At 41.9% G+C, this 17,816-nt stretch overlaps 1 protein-coding gene across 2 annotated transcripts in view; it reads right to left on the bottom strand.

Annotated features, from left to right (window-relative positions):
• Window positions 1-2,589: 2,589 nt before the first annotated feature.
• mei4 (meiosis-specific, MEI4 homolog (S. cerevisiae)) overlaps window positions 2,590-17,816 on the bottom strand; it is a 56,559-nt gene continuing 41,332 nt past the window's right edge. For both annotated transcript variants that reach the window (XM_034005216.3, XM_059023542.1), the window contains exon 5: window positions 2,590-3,071. In XM_034005216.3, coding sequence (XP_033861107.3) covers window positions 2,820-3,071 — 252 coding nt within the window. In that variant the 3' untranslated portion in view covers window positions 2,590-2,819. The remainder of the gene's footprint in view (window positions 3,072-17,816) is intronic.

The following is a 17,816-nucleotide window of genomic DNA, read 5'->3' as shown; positions in this document are numbered from 1 at the left end:
TTGTCCAATATTTATAATACTCCCAGTGTTATGGTTTTACATATAAGAACATTTCATGCCTATGTACATTTATAATGAATTAGATTTAATACAAAACAACAACAAACACAATTTTTAGACATATCAAGGTTTCTCATATGTGTTCATTAGCACTTTCATTGTGTTCATTGACAATTACCAAAGTGTACTGTCCATTTCATCCACTAGCTGTCGCGCTTGTCCATTAACCCTTAAAATGTCAGTCCTTTCAAATTCCTGGTTCCAGGAAGTCTCTTTCCAGTGTAATAGATTAATCAAGCCCCTGTGAAGCTTGGAGAGGATGACATTTTCTTGTGGTCTGGCAGATAAGAGGTTAGATCTGTTTCTTTCTTTACATAAACAAATGCAAGTTAAGTGTTTTAAGGGGGAGGGAAGATTTTGTACTATGAAACACAGAATGGCTTTCCAGTATTAGGTTTCATTAAGCTCAATTCCCAATTAAATATAAAGCTCCAAAATATCATTTCAATTCTGCAGTACAAGTCAGCTAACAAGTCAGTTGCATTGCCAACTTCCCAAAAGGAATTGCAAATTGTATTCATCAAGCAATGGTCACTTATCCCTCGGGAAGAATGTAAACACCTTGCATTCTCGCTACGTCGAATCAGTAAAGCTTCACCCTAATGACAGTGTTATGGCAGGTGGTTCTAATTTTCTGTCGAACTCCTGCAGAATAGCGAATGACAATCTTTGAAACCATAAAGAAACTGAAATTGGATGAGTGTAGCTGATTATACATTTTGAAAAGCATACTTGTTTTGTTATGCTGTATTGGGTTTTCAAATCCACACCAGTGTTGTGCCCTGCAGATTACCCTGCAGTTATCAATTCTGTCTTCATCTGCTAAAATGGATAGCTGTCTCTCGTTTCCTGCACACATTTCTGTCCTTGGAGTCGCTCTGTTCATATAGCTCTAACAATATTACCTTGTTTTCCAAAAAAAAAAAAAAAAAAGTAGTAAGACTTTCAACAGTTGATGGTAATGACACAAAACAAGTCATAAAATGCAGCAGTTTCTACAAGGGAAATTTGATCTTATTCAATTTACTGCAGGAAGATGATTCGCTTTATTCTTGTTTGAAAAATAAACGATCTCAGGATCTTAATGTTTTAAATTGTTATGACAAGATCACAAAAGAGCAAGTGTCGACTCCCTAAATCCCTTATGGCCTCTTCGACATTTTTGCGGCCAGTGACCTGAAAACAGAGATTTATTTATTCCAGTGTAGTACCAGATATCTGGATACAAAATAAACAAGACATGTCTGCTCTAAAAGTGTGTTTCTTTTCAAAACTGCCCATTGAATGGAGGTGCACAACAGGTACAATTTAGGGAATTATTCTGTTTGCTACAAGCACTTTAACAGCCTACTAACAGTGACTTCTACAACAGTTATCATGCCATCATGCCAAGGCATCTTTGAGTTTCTGAACAACGATTCAACCATTTAGTCTCCTGAACCACGCTATCTATTACAGCTACAGTAGGGACAAGTTAAAATAATGAGCAGAGGACCCTCTTATCCCTGGACAGAAAATTCTATAATGATGTATTATGGATGAAAGACCCGGCAACCCTTTCATCTGAAAGCTGATGTCTGAACAGCAACTTAAGCAAGGAATAGTACAGATTTATGTAGCTAACATAGTGTATACATGCTTATAAAATAAACACACTTCAGAATTAAATCAAATGTTGGGTTATTAACATAACGCTGGTTCCCTAAAATAGAAATGTATCCATTACCAAATGGGTATTTACCTCCTAAATACCAGAAAACTGAATAAAATATATCAAAGCTGCTTGCAGAGCCTGTGACGCAGTTAGAATGAACTAACAGCCCTCGTAATGGTGATGCAAAAGCTCTCACTAAAAAGGCATCAAGATGCTGTGGTAGAGATTGAAAGCAACCACAGCCGAAGCAGCCTCTCTGTCATGCGCAGCGCTGCTGAACCCAGCAGCTGCACTCACTACACGTGTGCCATAGCACACACTGCAGACAAGCCTGCGCGCAGTCTCTGTCAAAACAAATATAAAATAACTCCAGTCTGACCTATTGCAGCCTGGGGGGACAGCACAAAGTCAGCCGACTTACGTTGCTTGATCCCGGAGAAGGGACGACTCAAGCCACCGGCAACAAAGCTGTAGTGCACAAATACGTGTAATTAGTGAAAGTGATGCCGTGATTATTTTAAATATCACCTATATTTTTTGTAAAAACACAATAATTGCAAAACCTATAGCATAAAAAGTAACAAGTACCTATCTGAATAGGCTCTCCTGTCCTGTTCTTGAAGGGAAAAATGGAGCTGAGGTCTGTGAGAGCTGTCACTTTGTGCCCTCAGGGCGGGCCATGACTGCATCACAGGCTCTGCAAGCAGTTTTGATATATTTTATTCACGTTTCAGGTCTTTGGGAGGTAACTACCCACTTGGTAATGGTTACATTTCGTACTTGAAAGGGAACACGCGTTTACAAAACCATACGCAATATGTTGTTTAGAGACGAGACTTTAACAAGCTGACAGAAATATATAGAGGAGGTGTGTCTTCTGAACGGTCCAATATTTTTTTATTTTTAGAACAGAAAGGAGTTTAATACAAAAATGTTTGAATTATATGTAGATATTGAGAAACATCTTGGTATACAATATGAAAGTTGAATGTAAAATAGGTTTACACATTTTCTTTTCTCGGTCAAATATGGCAAATGATGAACATTAACATAAACAAGGCTGCTACTACATCCTAAAGGAGTTGAATAGAAACTAGTAAACAGCTCAACTGTCCTCAGCATCGGTAGATTTAAAATAAGCTCCTATTCTCCACATGTAGATAGAAAACAATGGGAACTCCTCCGACAGGAACAGAGCCGTCCGCTCTAGTTTCTGTTGTGATTCCATTTGCTCACAATGCTGATCACTTCTGTCTTCTTTCTTCTGACTCTGGAGTAGCTGCTCCAAGATCCAAAACAGGTAAAATGTATTCTCATAGCTGGATACATCAAAGTGTGGACAAGCTGACCTCTGACTCTGAAAGAAATCCACATGGGTCAATCGTACTTTAAAACAATTATGAAAGCGTTGTAAATGTGTGCTGGTTTTCTTCAACAGTATAGAAAGGTGACATGCATGTTAAATATTCACTAAATAAACACATAATGTCATGTCTACTTGCTTTTTGAGTAGGACTAAATATGTAAAAAAATATAAAAATACATCATAAACCAGCGCTTTAGAGAAAATAATTCAGAAGAATAAATATTATAGAGGTACTCCCACGAAAAGGTTTCCAACTCTGCAATTTCCAAGATTATTATCTAATAGGGCTGTTCATTAATCACACTTAACTTCTGCAATTAAGGCATTCATTTTTTTGGAGCTAATTTTTTTTAACTTGCATTAATCTCATTCCTCTGTCTTAACCCTCTTAGCATTCCGTAATTCATTCCCTGCGGCACCATTTTAATATACAGTACTCGGGCGCACGTAACGCAATGAGTGCAGTCAGTGTCTGCATAGAAAGTTATAGTCCTTGAGCCAAAAATCCTTTTGTTCCTTAATATTGTCTAGATTAGAGAGTGACATGAATACGGGCCTGGGGACTGGAGATAGTCCAGCGCTGAACTTGAATGAGAAACACTGGGTACGACTGAGCGAGCGTGTGAGCTGACCGGAATGAATATGCAGTGAAAGTGCCAAGACTAAAACGTAGGGTTATTCTGATGTCGTGAATTCCGGCCCCAGAAAAAATGTTCTGTAGTTTCAAATAAAACAAACATTTTAAGAATTCAACACCATCTCCCTGAATACTACTTCCTAAACATGAAAATTGTATATTGAACCCTTAAGCCCACCGCACACAGTCCGACTCAAGCCGTCCCGACTCATCTCATCTCAACTGGCCGTACAGAGTCTGGATGAATCGTAGCAGTGTGCGTGCCCTTAAAACCAAGATTATGCAGATTTCAGTCGGGATGTCTTCAGATTTGAAGATTGAACATGTTGAATCTTTTTCAGAACCAGTTTCGTTCAGATGTGATCAGTCTGTCTGTGTGCGGCGGTTGCTGACCAAGACTGACTGAGACCGATTAGTCATAAGGGTGTCAACCAATGGTGAAGCAGGTTTAAGTGACATAGCTTGTCATGTAACTTGTCATACAAGATGGCGAAATATTGACAGTTTTAGTTACACAGGGCTAAGTTAATACAAAAATGTGTACATAGCAGTATTAATTAAATCTGCATACATAGTAAATTGCCAGTATCTAGTTGTGGTCAGTAATTCAGTCATAGCAGTGTGCGACACCCAGTCAGGAAAAACTCGATTGTGACGTCAAACCAAAACTGAGCACAACTGATAGCAGAATCTGTGCATACTCAGATGAGATGAGTCGAGACGGCTTGAGTCGGGCTGTGTGTGGCGGGCTTAACTAGTCATACTTTCACTTCAGCTACCTACATAACCGCTGCGCTAGACAGATTCACATCTTAACCCTTTCAACAGACTAGGCTACTATTTACATTGACCCTATCCAAATTACAATACATTGCCTCAATATAGGTTGAACAATTTTACTATTTCGGTAATGTGTGTGTGTTATTATCCATTAAGTGAAAAAATAAGAGATACTTGAAACACAAATGCATTGGAAATGTGAAAAAATGCCAAGTTATCAAAAGTGCCCAGCCATTTAAAGTAGAGATATCAAAAACACAAGCCAAGTTTCAAGAAACCATTGGGGCAACCTTGGCCAGCACCAAGCATAGAGGGAGTCTGAGAGAAAAAATGACACCAAAGTGTGGTGCTTCTTTCATTTGTTTGGTGTGCAAGGTAATCAAACATGCAATCTTCAGGTGCGAAAAAGTTATTGCCTCCCCCCCCCCCCACAGTTAACTCAACCCAATTAAAGGGATAATTAGGGTCAGCTGTTTGAGTACTTTGGTTAACAACCAGGTCTGATTTGGGCCAGCCCTGCCCAATATAAATCCGACTAACTTTGGCCCTTAACATCAGAGTGAAGTTGTCAGCACACAGGTTCGAGAGGCACATCATGCCACGAACAAAAGAAATTCCTGAAGACCTCCGGAAAAAAGTTGTTGATGCCTATCAGTCTGGAAAGGGTTACAAAGCCATTTCTAAGGCTCTGGGGCTCCACCGAACCACAGTCAGAGCCATATTGTCCAAATGGAGAAAGTTTGGGACAGTAGTGAATCTTCCCAGGAGTGGCCGTCCTGCCAAAATTTCTCCAAGAGCAAGGCGTAAAATCATCCAGGAAGTCACAAAGAACCCTAGAACAACATCCAGGGATCTGCAGGCCTCTCTCGCCTCAGCTAAGGTCAGTGTTCATAACTCCACTATCTGAAAGACATTGGGCAAAAATGGGATTCATGGCAGAGTAGCAAGGCGGAAACCATTGCTCACTAAGAACATGAATGCTCATCTCGTTTGCCAAAAAGCACCTGGACGATCCTCAAGAGTTCTGGAACAATGTTCTATGGACAGATGAGTCAAAAGTGGAACTTTTTGGCCGACATGGGCCCCGCTACGTCTGGCGAAAACCAAACACTGCATTCCACAGTAAGAACCTCATACCAACGGTCAAGCATGGTGGTGGTAGTGTCATGGTTTGGGGATGCTTTGCTGCATCAGGACCTGGATGCCTTGCCATCATTGAAGGAACCATGAATTCTGCTCTGTATCAGAGAATTCTACAGGAGAATGTCAGGCCATCTGTCAGTTAGCTGAAGCTGAAGCGCAGCTGGTTCATGCAGCAAGACAATGATCCAAAACACACAAGCAAGTCTACATCAGAATGGTTGGAGAACACGAAATTTAAAGTTTTGGAATGGCCTAGTCAAAGTCCAGACCTAAACCCCATTGAGATGTTGTGGCAGGACCTGAAACGAGCAGTTCGTGCTCGAAAACCTGCAAATGTCACTGAGTTGAAGCAGTTCTGCATGGAGGAGTGGGCCAAAATTCTTCCAAGGCGCTGTAAGAGACTAATAACTACAGGAAGCATTTGGTTGCAGTTAATGCTGCTAAAGGTGACGTAACCAGTTATTGAGTTTAAGGGGGTGATTACTTTTTCACACGGGGGCATTGGGTGTTGCATTACTTTCTTTAATAAATAAATTAAATATGTATCAAATTTTTGTGTTATTTGTTTACTCAGGGTCCCTTTTATCTAATATTAGGTTTTGGTTGAAGATCTGATAACATTCAGTGTCAAAAATATGCAAAAATGCAGAAAACCAGACAGGGGGCAAATACTTTTTCACGGCACTGTAGATGTCACAATAAGTGTGTTCCCTAGCATATTTCCATGTTACCAAAACAAGTTAATTGTCATTAAACTCGGATGTCCTATAATACATACACGTGGATAAAACTTCCCGGGGTCTTCAGAAAACTTTTTTTTTTTTGCGTGTGACTAGTCCATTTTAAAATATCAATAAATATGGATAAAAGTGCCTGGGGTCTGCAAAAATCTGCAAGAAAACGTTGGAAGAAGGAGGCCATTCTTACTTTACTTTGGCGACTTATTTCTCTTACTGTATGTCAGGTTGTCACAAAGACGGCCAGAGTGGGTGGCGTCAGACCAGAAAGGAATCCAAACACAGACAGTGGTTGTGATGAGCTGAGTGCAATGGCTGCACTCAGCGTTTATTAACAAATAAAAGGGTTGAAAACAGCACAAAACAGGACACGGCACTTGCGCCAAAATAAACAGACAAACAAAACGGACTACACAGTAAACAGACAGTGCACAGACAGACAAACGAAACACGGTGAGTGAGACAGTTATTCACTTTATATTTACGTTCTTTCTTATTATTTAATTTCTCCTTCTCCACACTCGTTCTCCACTCACCGAACACCTAACCCGTTTATATCCCGTGTACCAATCTATACACCAACATTAACACACACACACACGCAACATACAACACATAACACAAATGCACACAGGGGCGGGGTGCTTTGCCACATATACCCCCCCTTGTGCGCAGCACACATGGCCTCAACGGCCACCTCCCCCCTTAAAAATCCAGCAGTCCAGGACAAAGTCTCGGGCTGGGAAGGGAGGCTTCAGTGGGCCCATGGCTGGCCATGCTGTCAGCACCCCTGCCGGTAGTGGCACGGCTGACAGCCTGTTGGTCCCGTCCTGCAGCGAAAAAGCTGCGGGGGCAGGTGGTCCCCCGACCTCCCCCTTCTTCGTAGCCGGCAGCTCCCTCCTGTGGGGCTCCGGCCACAAGAACTCCTGCAGCGAAACTGCTGCTGGGGAAAGTGGTCTCCAGACCTCGTCCCCCTTCTTTGTAGCCGGTAGCTCCCTTTGGTGGGGCTCCGACCACAGTACTGCCGGCAGCGAAGAAGCTGCAGTGGGAGCAGGTCTCCGGACCTCCCCCACGATCTCCGGCAGCGAAACTGCTGCAGTGGGAGCAGGTCTCCTGACCTCCCCCACGATCTCCGGCAGCGAAACTGCTGCAGTGGGAGCAGGTCTCCTGACCTCCCCCACGATCTCCGGCAGCGAAACTGCTGCTGGGGTTGGTGGTCTCCAGACCTCCTCCCCCTTCTTCGTGGCCGACAGCTCCCCTTTCTGGGGCTCCGGCCACCGTACTCCCCGTGGTGGAGGTATGGGAAGCAGAGACAGCTCCTGCTGTTCTGCTTCTGGCAGTGGCAGAGGCAGAGGCAGCTCCTCTGCTCCTGGAAGTGGCAGAGGCAGCTCCTGCTCCTCTGCTCCTGGAAGTGGCAGAGGCAGCTCCTGCTCCTTTGCTCCTGCCGGTGTAGGTGGCGGAGGCAGAGGCAGCTCCGGCTGCTCTGCTCCTGCCGATGTAGGTGGCGGAGGCAGAGGCAGCTCCTGCTCCTCTGCTCCTGGAAGTGGCAGAGGCAGCTCCGGCTGCTCTGCTCCTGCCGGTGAAGGTGGGAGCAGCGTGTAGTCTCCTGCCGATGGAGGTGGGAGCAGCGTGTAGTCTCCCCCTTTTTCAGGGGACTGGTGCTGCTCTGCCTCTCTTGCAGTGGACTGGTGCGGCTCTGCTTCTGAAGGGGAAACCAGCAGGCATTCTTCCTCTGCTGGTTGTGCTGGGGAAACCAGCAGGCATTCTTCCTCTGCTGGTTGTGCTGGGGAAACCAGCAGACATTCTTCCTCCGCTGGTTGGGCTGGGGAAACCAGCAGGCATTCTTCCTCTGCTGGTTGTGCTGGGGAAACCAGCAGGCATTCTACCTCTGCTGGTTGTGATGGGGAAACCAGCAGGCATTCTTGCTCTGCTGGTGAAGGTGGGAACAGCTGCCTCTCAGGCTTCGGATTCCCGCGGTCCCCCCGTCTGGGCGCTGGACGCTCGCGGTCCCCCCGTCTGGGCGCTGGACGCTCGCGGTCCCCCCGTCTGGGCGCTGGACGCTCGCGGTCCCCTCGTCTGGGCGCTGGTTCCTCCTCTTCATACTGGGTGGGGCATATGGCTAACGTGTGCCCATAAGCCCCACAGCCAGGGCATAACTCTGCTGCGAGGTTCTTTAAAAAAAACCTCCCAGCCATCATCCTCGACCTCCTCCCTTTTGGGCTGTGGACGCCCCGACTCCTCCCTTTTGGGCTGTGGACACTCGGGTTCCCCCCACTCAGGCGTAGGACGTTCGGGTTCCTCCCACTCAGGCGTAGGACGTTCGGGTTCCTCCCACTCGGGCGTAGGACGCTCAGGCTCCTCCCACTCGGGCTGTGGACGCTCAGGCTCCTCCCACTCGGGCTGTGGACGCTCAGGCTCCTCCCACTCGGGCTGTGGACGCTCAGGCTCCTCCCACTCGGGCTGTGGACGCTCAGGCTCCTCCCACTCGGGCTTTGGACGCTCAGGCTCCTCCCACTCGGGCTGTGGACGCTCAGGCTCCTCCCACTCGGGCTGTGGACGCTCAGGCTCCTCCCGCTCAGGTACTGGAGAGGGCAGCGACTGCTCCTCTCCCTCTTGCTCACTGGAAGGCATCCCTCCCATGTCTGCAGCTAGGTAACCCAGCACCACAATGGTGAGGTCACGAACGGATGCCGGGTTGTGCTGTTGCTCCCAGTCCTCCCATCGTTTCCCATCTCGCATCTGCAGTGCGTGAATAACCATGGGGAGGTCACTGGCGAAGTTCCCCTCGGGGTGCACCAGCCAGTCCCATATTTCCCGGGACGGTGGGGAACCCGGTGGCAGTGGGGGTAGAGGGGTGGCTACTGCCCCGTTGTGGCTGTCCTTCTCCCAGCCCGGCATGCAGGATGAGGGCTGCAGCTGTTGTTGTTGCTGCTGCTGCTTCTGCTGCTTTTTCTTCCCATCCTCGCTTTACTATTTTATTTTTTTTTCCCACAAAACCCCCTCTCCTGGTCTGACGCTTGGAGGCGCTATTATCCCACTACTGACACCACGTGTCACAAAGACGGCCGGAGTGGGTGGCGTCAGACCAGAAAGGAATCCAAACACAGACAGTGGTTGTGATGAGCTGAGTGCAATGGCTGCACTCAGCGTTTATTAACAAATAAAAGGGTTGAAAACAGCACAAAACAGGACACGGCACTTGCGCCAAAATAAACAGACAAACAAAACGGACTACACAGTAAACAGACAGACAAACGAAACACGGTGAGTGAGACAGTTATTCACTTTATATTTACGTTCTTTCTTATTATTTAATTTCTCCTTCTCCACACTCGTTCTCCACTCACCGAACACTTAACCCGTTTATATCCCGTGTACCAATCTATACACCAACATTAACACACACACGCACGCAACATACAACACATAACACAAATGCACACAGGGGCGGGGTGCTTTGCCACACAGGTATTGACATTTTATTCTACATTTCACCTCAGAGTGTTTGGATCTACAAATGAAAAGTGAAATGGTGCTTTTGGCTGATTTACTTTTGCTGCGCCAATACCCTGAAAACCCGTAAACTATCCTTGCTGTATAGAGTGTCTCTGGCAGGTCTCGCTGATAATTAAACTCAATACAGTTTTTTAACATGGTTTAAATTACATTAAAAACACTAACTTCTCATACCTACAGATTGATTACAGATGGATTTGTCAAAGAAAGTGTTCTATAATATGCCAGCAAGCCAGCTTAACAAAGTGAAACAGAGAGCAATGTATATGATCTGTCTAATGACTACTATAATTTTTTTATAAAATAATAATAATTATTATTATTACAGTGGATCCCCGTTAATCCGTGCAGATTGGGACTAACTTCAGCCTGAATTTGTGAACGTTTACTGTTTGGGAAATCCCTGCGTTATTAATTGAAAACTTGAAAAATGCAGTAATACAAATACAATATAATGTCCCAACAATGGTCAAAATATATACTATACATAAATCAGTGTTGCTCAGAGGCAGAGAGAACTGGTTTAAAAAAAGTCACTGATCTTGCTTGAGTCTTTAATTGTTGTAGCTGCTCTTCATATTCAGACTGCCAGGCTAAGACAGTCTTAAGTCTGCTTTCTGCTCGCTTGTCACTGGTTTCAGTTACTACAATACAACTTCCGCATAGATCAGGTGATTTCTGCACTAATACACTTTGATAATATACTGTATTAAACCGCACATATTAGCAAAACACACATTTTTGAAACACGGATTAATAGGAGTCAACTGTATTATTATAAACAATGATACTAACATACACACACACACACACTGCTGTTCAAGTCTTAGACATGTTGCATTTTTCTACTCTGATGCATTATGAGCATCAATAATTTACCCAAAGCCTCCACTAGTGTTTTCTACTATTATAACAACCTTGACTTGCAGAAAGAAGGAAAAACATTGAGTGAAATTTTCAAGGTGTGATATCCGAAGCATAATCAACAAGTACAGAGAAACATCATCTATAAATTGACAAACCCAGGACTGGAAGACCCAAAAAAACAGTCCAACAAAGATGAGCAATACTTGAAGATAATATCCTTAAGGAATAGAAAGAAGACAAGCATTGAATTGACAACAGAACTGGCAGAAGGCCCCCGTCTGTGATCAAACCAGGATAACAACCGTCTCAATTACCATTTTGAAACTTGAGATTGGAAGCTAGTATCTTTATCAGTTTGGTACTGAACAGTTAAGGGTGGAGTGTTTGTTGTGTCATTTTAATATTTATCAAGTGGGTCAATTAAATGACCAGCTATCAATGAAGGGCATTGCAGAAGTTATTATAGCTAAAGACATTTATAGTACCATCACATCAGCAATGTGGAATAAAAAAAAAATGTATACAGCAGCCTTACATACAGCTATGGCCAAAAGTTTTGCAGCAACCTATATATTTAACTAATTTTGCTTCATAACGTCGAATGAAACCTGCTGAATAATGTTACGTTAACATATTGAATTGCATGCCGCTTTGTAGTTTTCCATACATTGAAAAATATGACATTTCGAAATCTAACTTGACATGCTGTACTATTATTATGGCTTTTGCGATATAGTTTTGTAGTTTCTTTGATTACATAATGTTAAATAAAATATCTAAATGATATTCAGCATTTGGCCACACCTTCCAGATTGTAGTGGTTAGTACTAAGATTTCAATGCCCGCATCTATTGATCAAGAAGGATCAGGAGCTTGCCATTTCTCTTGGCATGGCGATCTCACACTTACCTTCTTGACAGGTCAGTGCATTTTCACAGTATATTGTATTGTACGGATCAGTCATCCATCTACTGTAGCTATTAGCAGTTGGGTATCAAACAGTGATCAGGCAGTCGATTACTGATCAATAAAAACCTCACGGATAGTCTCAACTGATGTAGCATCTTAAAGCAGATGACCTCAGAGCTCAAGAATCTTGAAATGTGGCTTAAATATGAAAAACAGAACACACCGGGTGCAAGAGAACCACATGAAAATGATTTTTTTTTGTATCCATTTTGTATCACTGTTTCCGACACAATTTAATATTCTCCACTTACCAAATCGGGAGGACTGAATATCCACAAATCCACAAGCCACTCCAAATGGGGACCCCTATTTATAATATTTAGTTCATTAAAAACTCACTGAGATGAGATGGAAAGCTGGACATAACATAAGAAAAATCTATAAAAAATAGTGCTGTATTTCTTTAAATCATCAGAAGTACACAGGAAGATGAAGAAGCCAGATGGCTAGTCCACAGGTTTTTAGGGTGACCTGTCCATTGTTTTTTGTTAAAAAAAAAAAAAAATAATAATAATAATAATAATAAAAAAGACCAACTCTCTGTTTTGCTGGTTCTGAAGAGAGCAGCGCTGTTGGTGTATGTCATGTGTGTTATACCTTGAAAATCAATCCAGAATGTATTATGTTTGAGTAGTTGCTTACAAACATATCCCATTCCACAAAAACAACTGTACAGAACACAAGACTACAAGTATAACAAGTATTCTATAAAAGCAGTATCAACCAAGTTTGCTCAATGAACAGCATTTTCTGTAGCTTTTAAGATTGTTCTTTTGAAAATATAATACTTGTTGGGTGTATAGTACAGTGCTACCAATATTTTACAGTTCAAGAGAGTAAGACAGCAACATGGATACACCACAGTAAAACACATTATTAGATTTGTATCTGTGTAATGAATTTCATGTGCTTCATCGTAAACAGTGCAATCTACAGCCTTCTGCTGCCACCTGGATACATTTCCATTTGCAGATATACAGATTGAAAATGAAGTTGCTGCACACTGATATTACAAATACTTTTATAAAGAACGCCAGTTTAAAATGCTGTATATGAGACTCCCTAGGTGCGCTGCAGGGTCACCAAAGGCTGCAATACAAATTATACCAAGTAAACAAATGAGACTTTACCCCCTAAAACAAATAATTAATACAAATTATACAACTGTCCCTTAGGGGGAAAAAAAAACCAGTGAATAAACAATGTTTAATTAACAACTGGAAACATAAATGGGTTACTATTTGGTTAAATACAAATCAACCCACACGCCCACGCACCTCAAGTCGATTTAATAAGCCTGTTAAAGTTGCTACTGAATGAAGTTTAGTTCAAATACTGAAAAATGTTCTGTTTTTTCATGTATTACACCCATCAGTAGCCGTGATGAGAGCAGCATTTCTTTGCGTCTTCAACTGTACCAATGACCAGAGACCTTGATATGCTATCTGTACCAATGACCAGAGACCTTGACATACTGTCTGTACCAATGACCAGAGATCTTGACATGCTGTCTATACCAATGACCACAGACCTTGACATGCTGTCTGTACCAATGACCTGAGACCTTGACATGCATTCCCATATCTGCTGCCTGGTAGTTGTACACCATGGCTGCGATGGCTGAGAGGGATGCTGGGCAATGTTGGTGCTCCCAGGCTTCCCATCGCTCCACATCTCTGGCCCACATCAGGTTGATCGCCATTGGAAGGCCCTCCATGAGGTCCACCTTAGGGTTCAGCAGTCAGTCCCAAATCTCCTCTGAGGGCGTTGGCTGCTCATGCGCCCCCCTCGTGCACGCTGGACGCTCCGTCTCCTCCCTCGTGGGCGCTGGATCTTGCATGCCACCTCTCCATATATTTATCCACCTCCTCCATTCTTCTTCTTCTTCAAAAAAAAATCCTCTTCAAACTGTGTATCCACAGTACTGTTCCTGACCTGAGTTTGTGGAAGCATTGTATCCCACTTCTAAAACCATATGTGACCAGGCTGGCTGGTGGTGACATCAGACCCGGAAGAGATGTACACACAGACAGCACTTTTTGGCATACTTATTGGAGTCTGTATTTTGAAATCATTTTTCACGGCATTTTTAGTTGGTGTATTTGCACCGATGTTAACTAATTGTATTTTATTTTTTCGTTTTTAACAGCAATTTTCCATTTACAGTACTTAATCTAGTAATTAGAAAAGACCATATGTTTTCCTGTTTTCATAGGTATGTTATGACCCCATCTCAAATGGGGGTACGCGGTAGACTAAATTATTTGGAAAGGGGTACGGGGCCTAAAAAGTTTGAAAACCACTGTCCTACAGCATTAATGTGGGTTTATCACCTTTTAAAAAAAATAAAAAGGTTGTAATGGTGGCATTTTTGTAACAGTTCACAAAAAATGACTACTTGTGCACCATATTTTAGAAAGAAAAATAAGGTTTGTGATACAATAATATTTTTTTCTACTCTCCTCTTCCTCGTTGCTATTGCTATTAAAGCTGCGTCAGTGGCCTTCCTTTGCAGCATGTCTACGTCTCGTGACAAACGTGCATTATGATTGGTTTGCATTATGTTGTTACCTGTGTGTTGCCAGCTTATTGACCGCATGCATGTCTCTCGTGTGACCACCTCAAAATGCAAGGCAACATGCAAACACATGTGTTCCTCTTGTTGCCGTCAACAAAAGTCACATGGCCTTAGTAGGATCAGAAAGAATTTTGTGTCTGTTTTTCATTTTACACCAAATTGTTTAACGGGTGCATAATCTGAAGTAGTTTGCCATCAGATAGATCTGTCAACTCATCAACATGTAAACAAAATATATTTTCTTTTGGGTTGGTAAGCATTCTTGGTTATGTAAAGCAATTTAGTATACTCTCCAATAATGCTGCACTTTAAAATCCCGCTATATATGGTAAGCAAAACCAAAAACGCAAGATTCTGAAATGCTGTACCTCATAATAAAAGGTATCTCTGTTGGTGTGGTGCGTGAAGTCTGACTTGGTTTGAATCTTTTTAGTTTCATTATTATTTTTGTTTTGCCATGTGTCATGCACAAAAATTAGATGGGCTCAGTTTTGTCAAGTATGTCTGGACTGAATTACGTTTTCTTTATTTGATTTCATGAAGCAAAAATTATTATTGATCACTAATTGATTGTGTTCATTGTTTAATAAAAGCAAAATCCTAAAAGTGATATTCTATTTGTGTGTGTGTTTTTTGGGATGGTGAGGGGGCAGGCAGATAATTGCACACCCCTGCAATATGATGTCTGGTGTTACACAAGGTTATTGACATCTCTATTGGCAAGCCATGCTTTTAGTAACACCAGATGTCTATTTTAAAATGAAAACATGTATTTGCTATAAAAGTAAGTACCTAATGGAAGTGCAAAATGTATGAAATTATTTTCTTTGCTACAATTACTTAAAGTAGAAAATGTGTTGTATTTCCATTACATATCTTACTTTCCAAAGTACAGTATTCATATAATAGGTTAATAAATGTTTATCAAATAATTCTCATGCTCTGTTGAAAATAAACTGTTTTACATCTTTCAATAAACTACAGACACAATTTCACTACAGTAATTTCTGTTTTAAGTCTCAATGGAACATGTTTTAACATACCGTACATGTATTCCTTTCTGTATCAACCTGACAACGACTTTCATTGAACAATGTCAAATTCATGGCACAGCAGGAACACTGACACTCTGTTCAAGTGTCATTCAAAAGTGGCACAGAAAGAGTGACTTTTGATCTCTGTCCAGGAATTTCCTTTTTCTCATTTTACAAAACTGTGGAAGGATACACTTTTTGTCTTTGTCTTTACAAAAACAACCCAAGTCTGTTAACTTTATTAAAGCAAGAGTCTTGTTAATATTGTGTACATTGGATTCAACTGCTTGAAACATGGATTACACTGAAATGTACCTGATTTTATATAATGGCTTGGATAAATTAAGTGCTGCGATTGGCTGAACAAGATGAGAACATAAGAAGAACATAAGAAAGTTTACAAACGAGAGGACCCCATTCAGCACATCTTGCTCGTTTGGTTGTTAGTAGCTTATTGATCCCAGAATCTCATCAAGCAGCTTCTTGAAGGATCCCAGGGTGTCAGTTTCAACAAAATTACTGGGGAGTTGGTTCCAGACCCTCACAATTCTCTGTGTAAAAAAGTGCCTCCTATTTTCTGTTCTGAATGCCCCTTTATCTAATCTCCATTTGTGACCCCTGGTCCTTGTTTCTTTTTTCAGGTCAAAAAAGTCCCCTGGGTCGACATTGTCTATACCTTTTAGGATTTTGAATGTTTGAATCAGATCGCAGCGTAGTCTTCTTTGTTCAAGACTGAATAGATTCAATTCTTTTAGCCTGTCTGCATACGACATGCCTTTTAAACCCGGGATAATTCTGGTTGCTCTTCTTTGCACTCTTTCTAGAGCAGCAATATCCTTTTTGTAACGAGGTGACCAGAACTGAACACAATATTCTAGGTGAGGTCTTACTAATGCATTGTAAAGTTTTAACATTACTTCCCTTGATTTAAATTCAACACTTCTCACAAATATATCCGAGCATCTTGCTAGGGAAATAAGACCAAATTTGGTCAAGGAAATTACGTAAGCAAGCTTTATATCTGTGCTGTACAGAGTCATTTTTCTACACTGATGCCAGCTCAGAAACTAATATCTCTGTGTCATGTGGCTCAGTAAACCAACCTCTCTGATGCCTTGAGAGCTGAGACATACCATCAATGTACCAGGGCAGCTCAGAATACCATCAGCTGAGGCCTGTGCCTGCGATTACTGTTGTATTACCTTTGATTTGTGGAATAAAGCTCTTTTCATTTAAACCACCTGAGGACTGGCTTATTATTTTTAAGAAGAAATCTAACCTTACACTGCAATACCCAACATGACTACAGGCACTACAGTAAAATGTACTTTTTGCACACAAAAAGTACATTTTCAATGTTTAAAAAGTATTCTCTAAAGAAGTGGTTAAACGCTGAATAATATGCTAGACGTATAACCGGTCACATGACAAATTTCACCAACACGCACATTTTTAATGCATTAATTTCAAGTAGTTTGTTGCATATCCAACTGCTGTGGTGCCACAGTAAGGGTGGATATTATAAAAAGGAAGGGGTTTGGCGATTGTCTCCAAGTAGTTTTTTTAATTGGTGCAACAGAAAGATATAACACTGGGGCAGGTTTTATTCTCGGTCGATCTGGCTCTTCATTGGTGCACTCTGTGTTCATGCTGTAGTAGGCGTGGTATGGTATTTACCGTATTTGCTTGAGTAAAAGTCGAGAAATTTAAACCCAAGACACAATCCTGAAGTTGGGGGGTTGACTAATACATGAGCAAACATATGAACCGATCTATAATTTATAGTAAGTGCCCATATTTACTGATTGCAATGACCGACAGCAGCATGAATGTTATGGAGGGGCATCATAATAATAATAATAATAATAATAATAATAATAATAATATTGCTTATTAGTAAGAAACAGCAGCACCTCCATTGTTGTGGGCAAATCCTTGTTGCCCTCGTTGCCAAAGCAAATGCTTCCAATTTCTCTCAAATCAAAATGCAAACATCTCAAGATTTGGCAAAAACGCTTCCGTGACATTGTCTATATATAAAAAAACTGAATCCCAGGTTTGTTTACATCCAGGAGCTGTCATGTAAAACACAGCCTCAGTTTCATTGAATTACAGCCAGACAACACCACCCCCCACATTCCATTGAAATGCATACTCCTGTGTGGGCTAGGAAGGAAGTGAGGATGGGGCTTGTATACTAAAACAATACTACTGTATGCTTGTGGCAGGATGGCTTGGGTGATGATGTCAGACCCGGAAGACAGTGGACACAGACAACAGACTGGGGTAATGAAAGCGCTGATGCGCGAGTTTAATTTACAAATAAAAGATTTAACAAAACAAAACACTCAACAAGTAGTATGCTAGTTGCAAAACCAACGTACGTAGCAATTGTTATATCCTGTAGTAATATTCACAGCACACTTTTCGTTCCGCCTGCACACTCCTCCTGTGCAGCCAAAGCTGCAGGTCTTT

Source organism: Acipenser ruthenus, chromosome 5 (assembly GCF_902713425.1).
Source record: "Acipenser ruthenus chromosome 5, fAciRut3.2 maternal haplotype, whole genome shotgun sequence".
In the NCBI taxonomy this organism is placed as follows: domain Eukaryota; kingdom Metazoa; phylum Chordata; class Actinopteri; order Acipenseriformes; family Acipenseridae; genus Acipenser; species Acipenser ruthenus.
The sequence above is the reverse complement of the archived record's forward strand: the minus strand, read 5'-3'. Positions and strand labels throughout refer to the sequence as shown.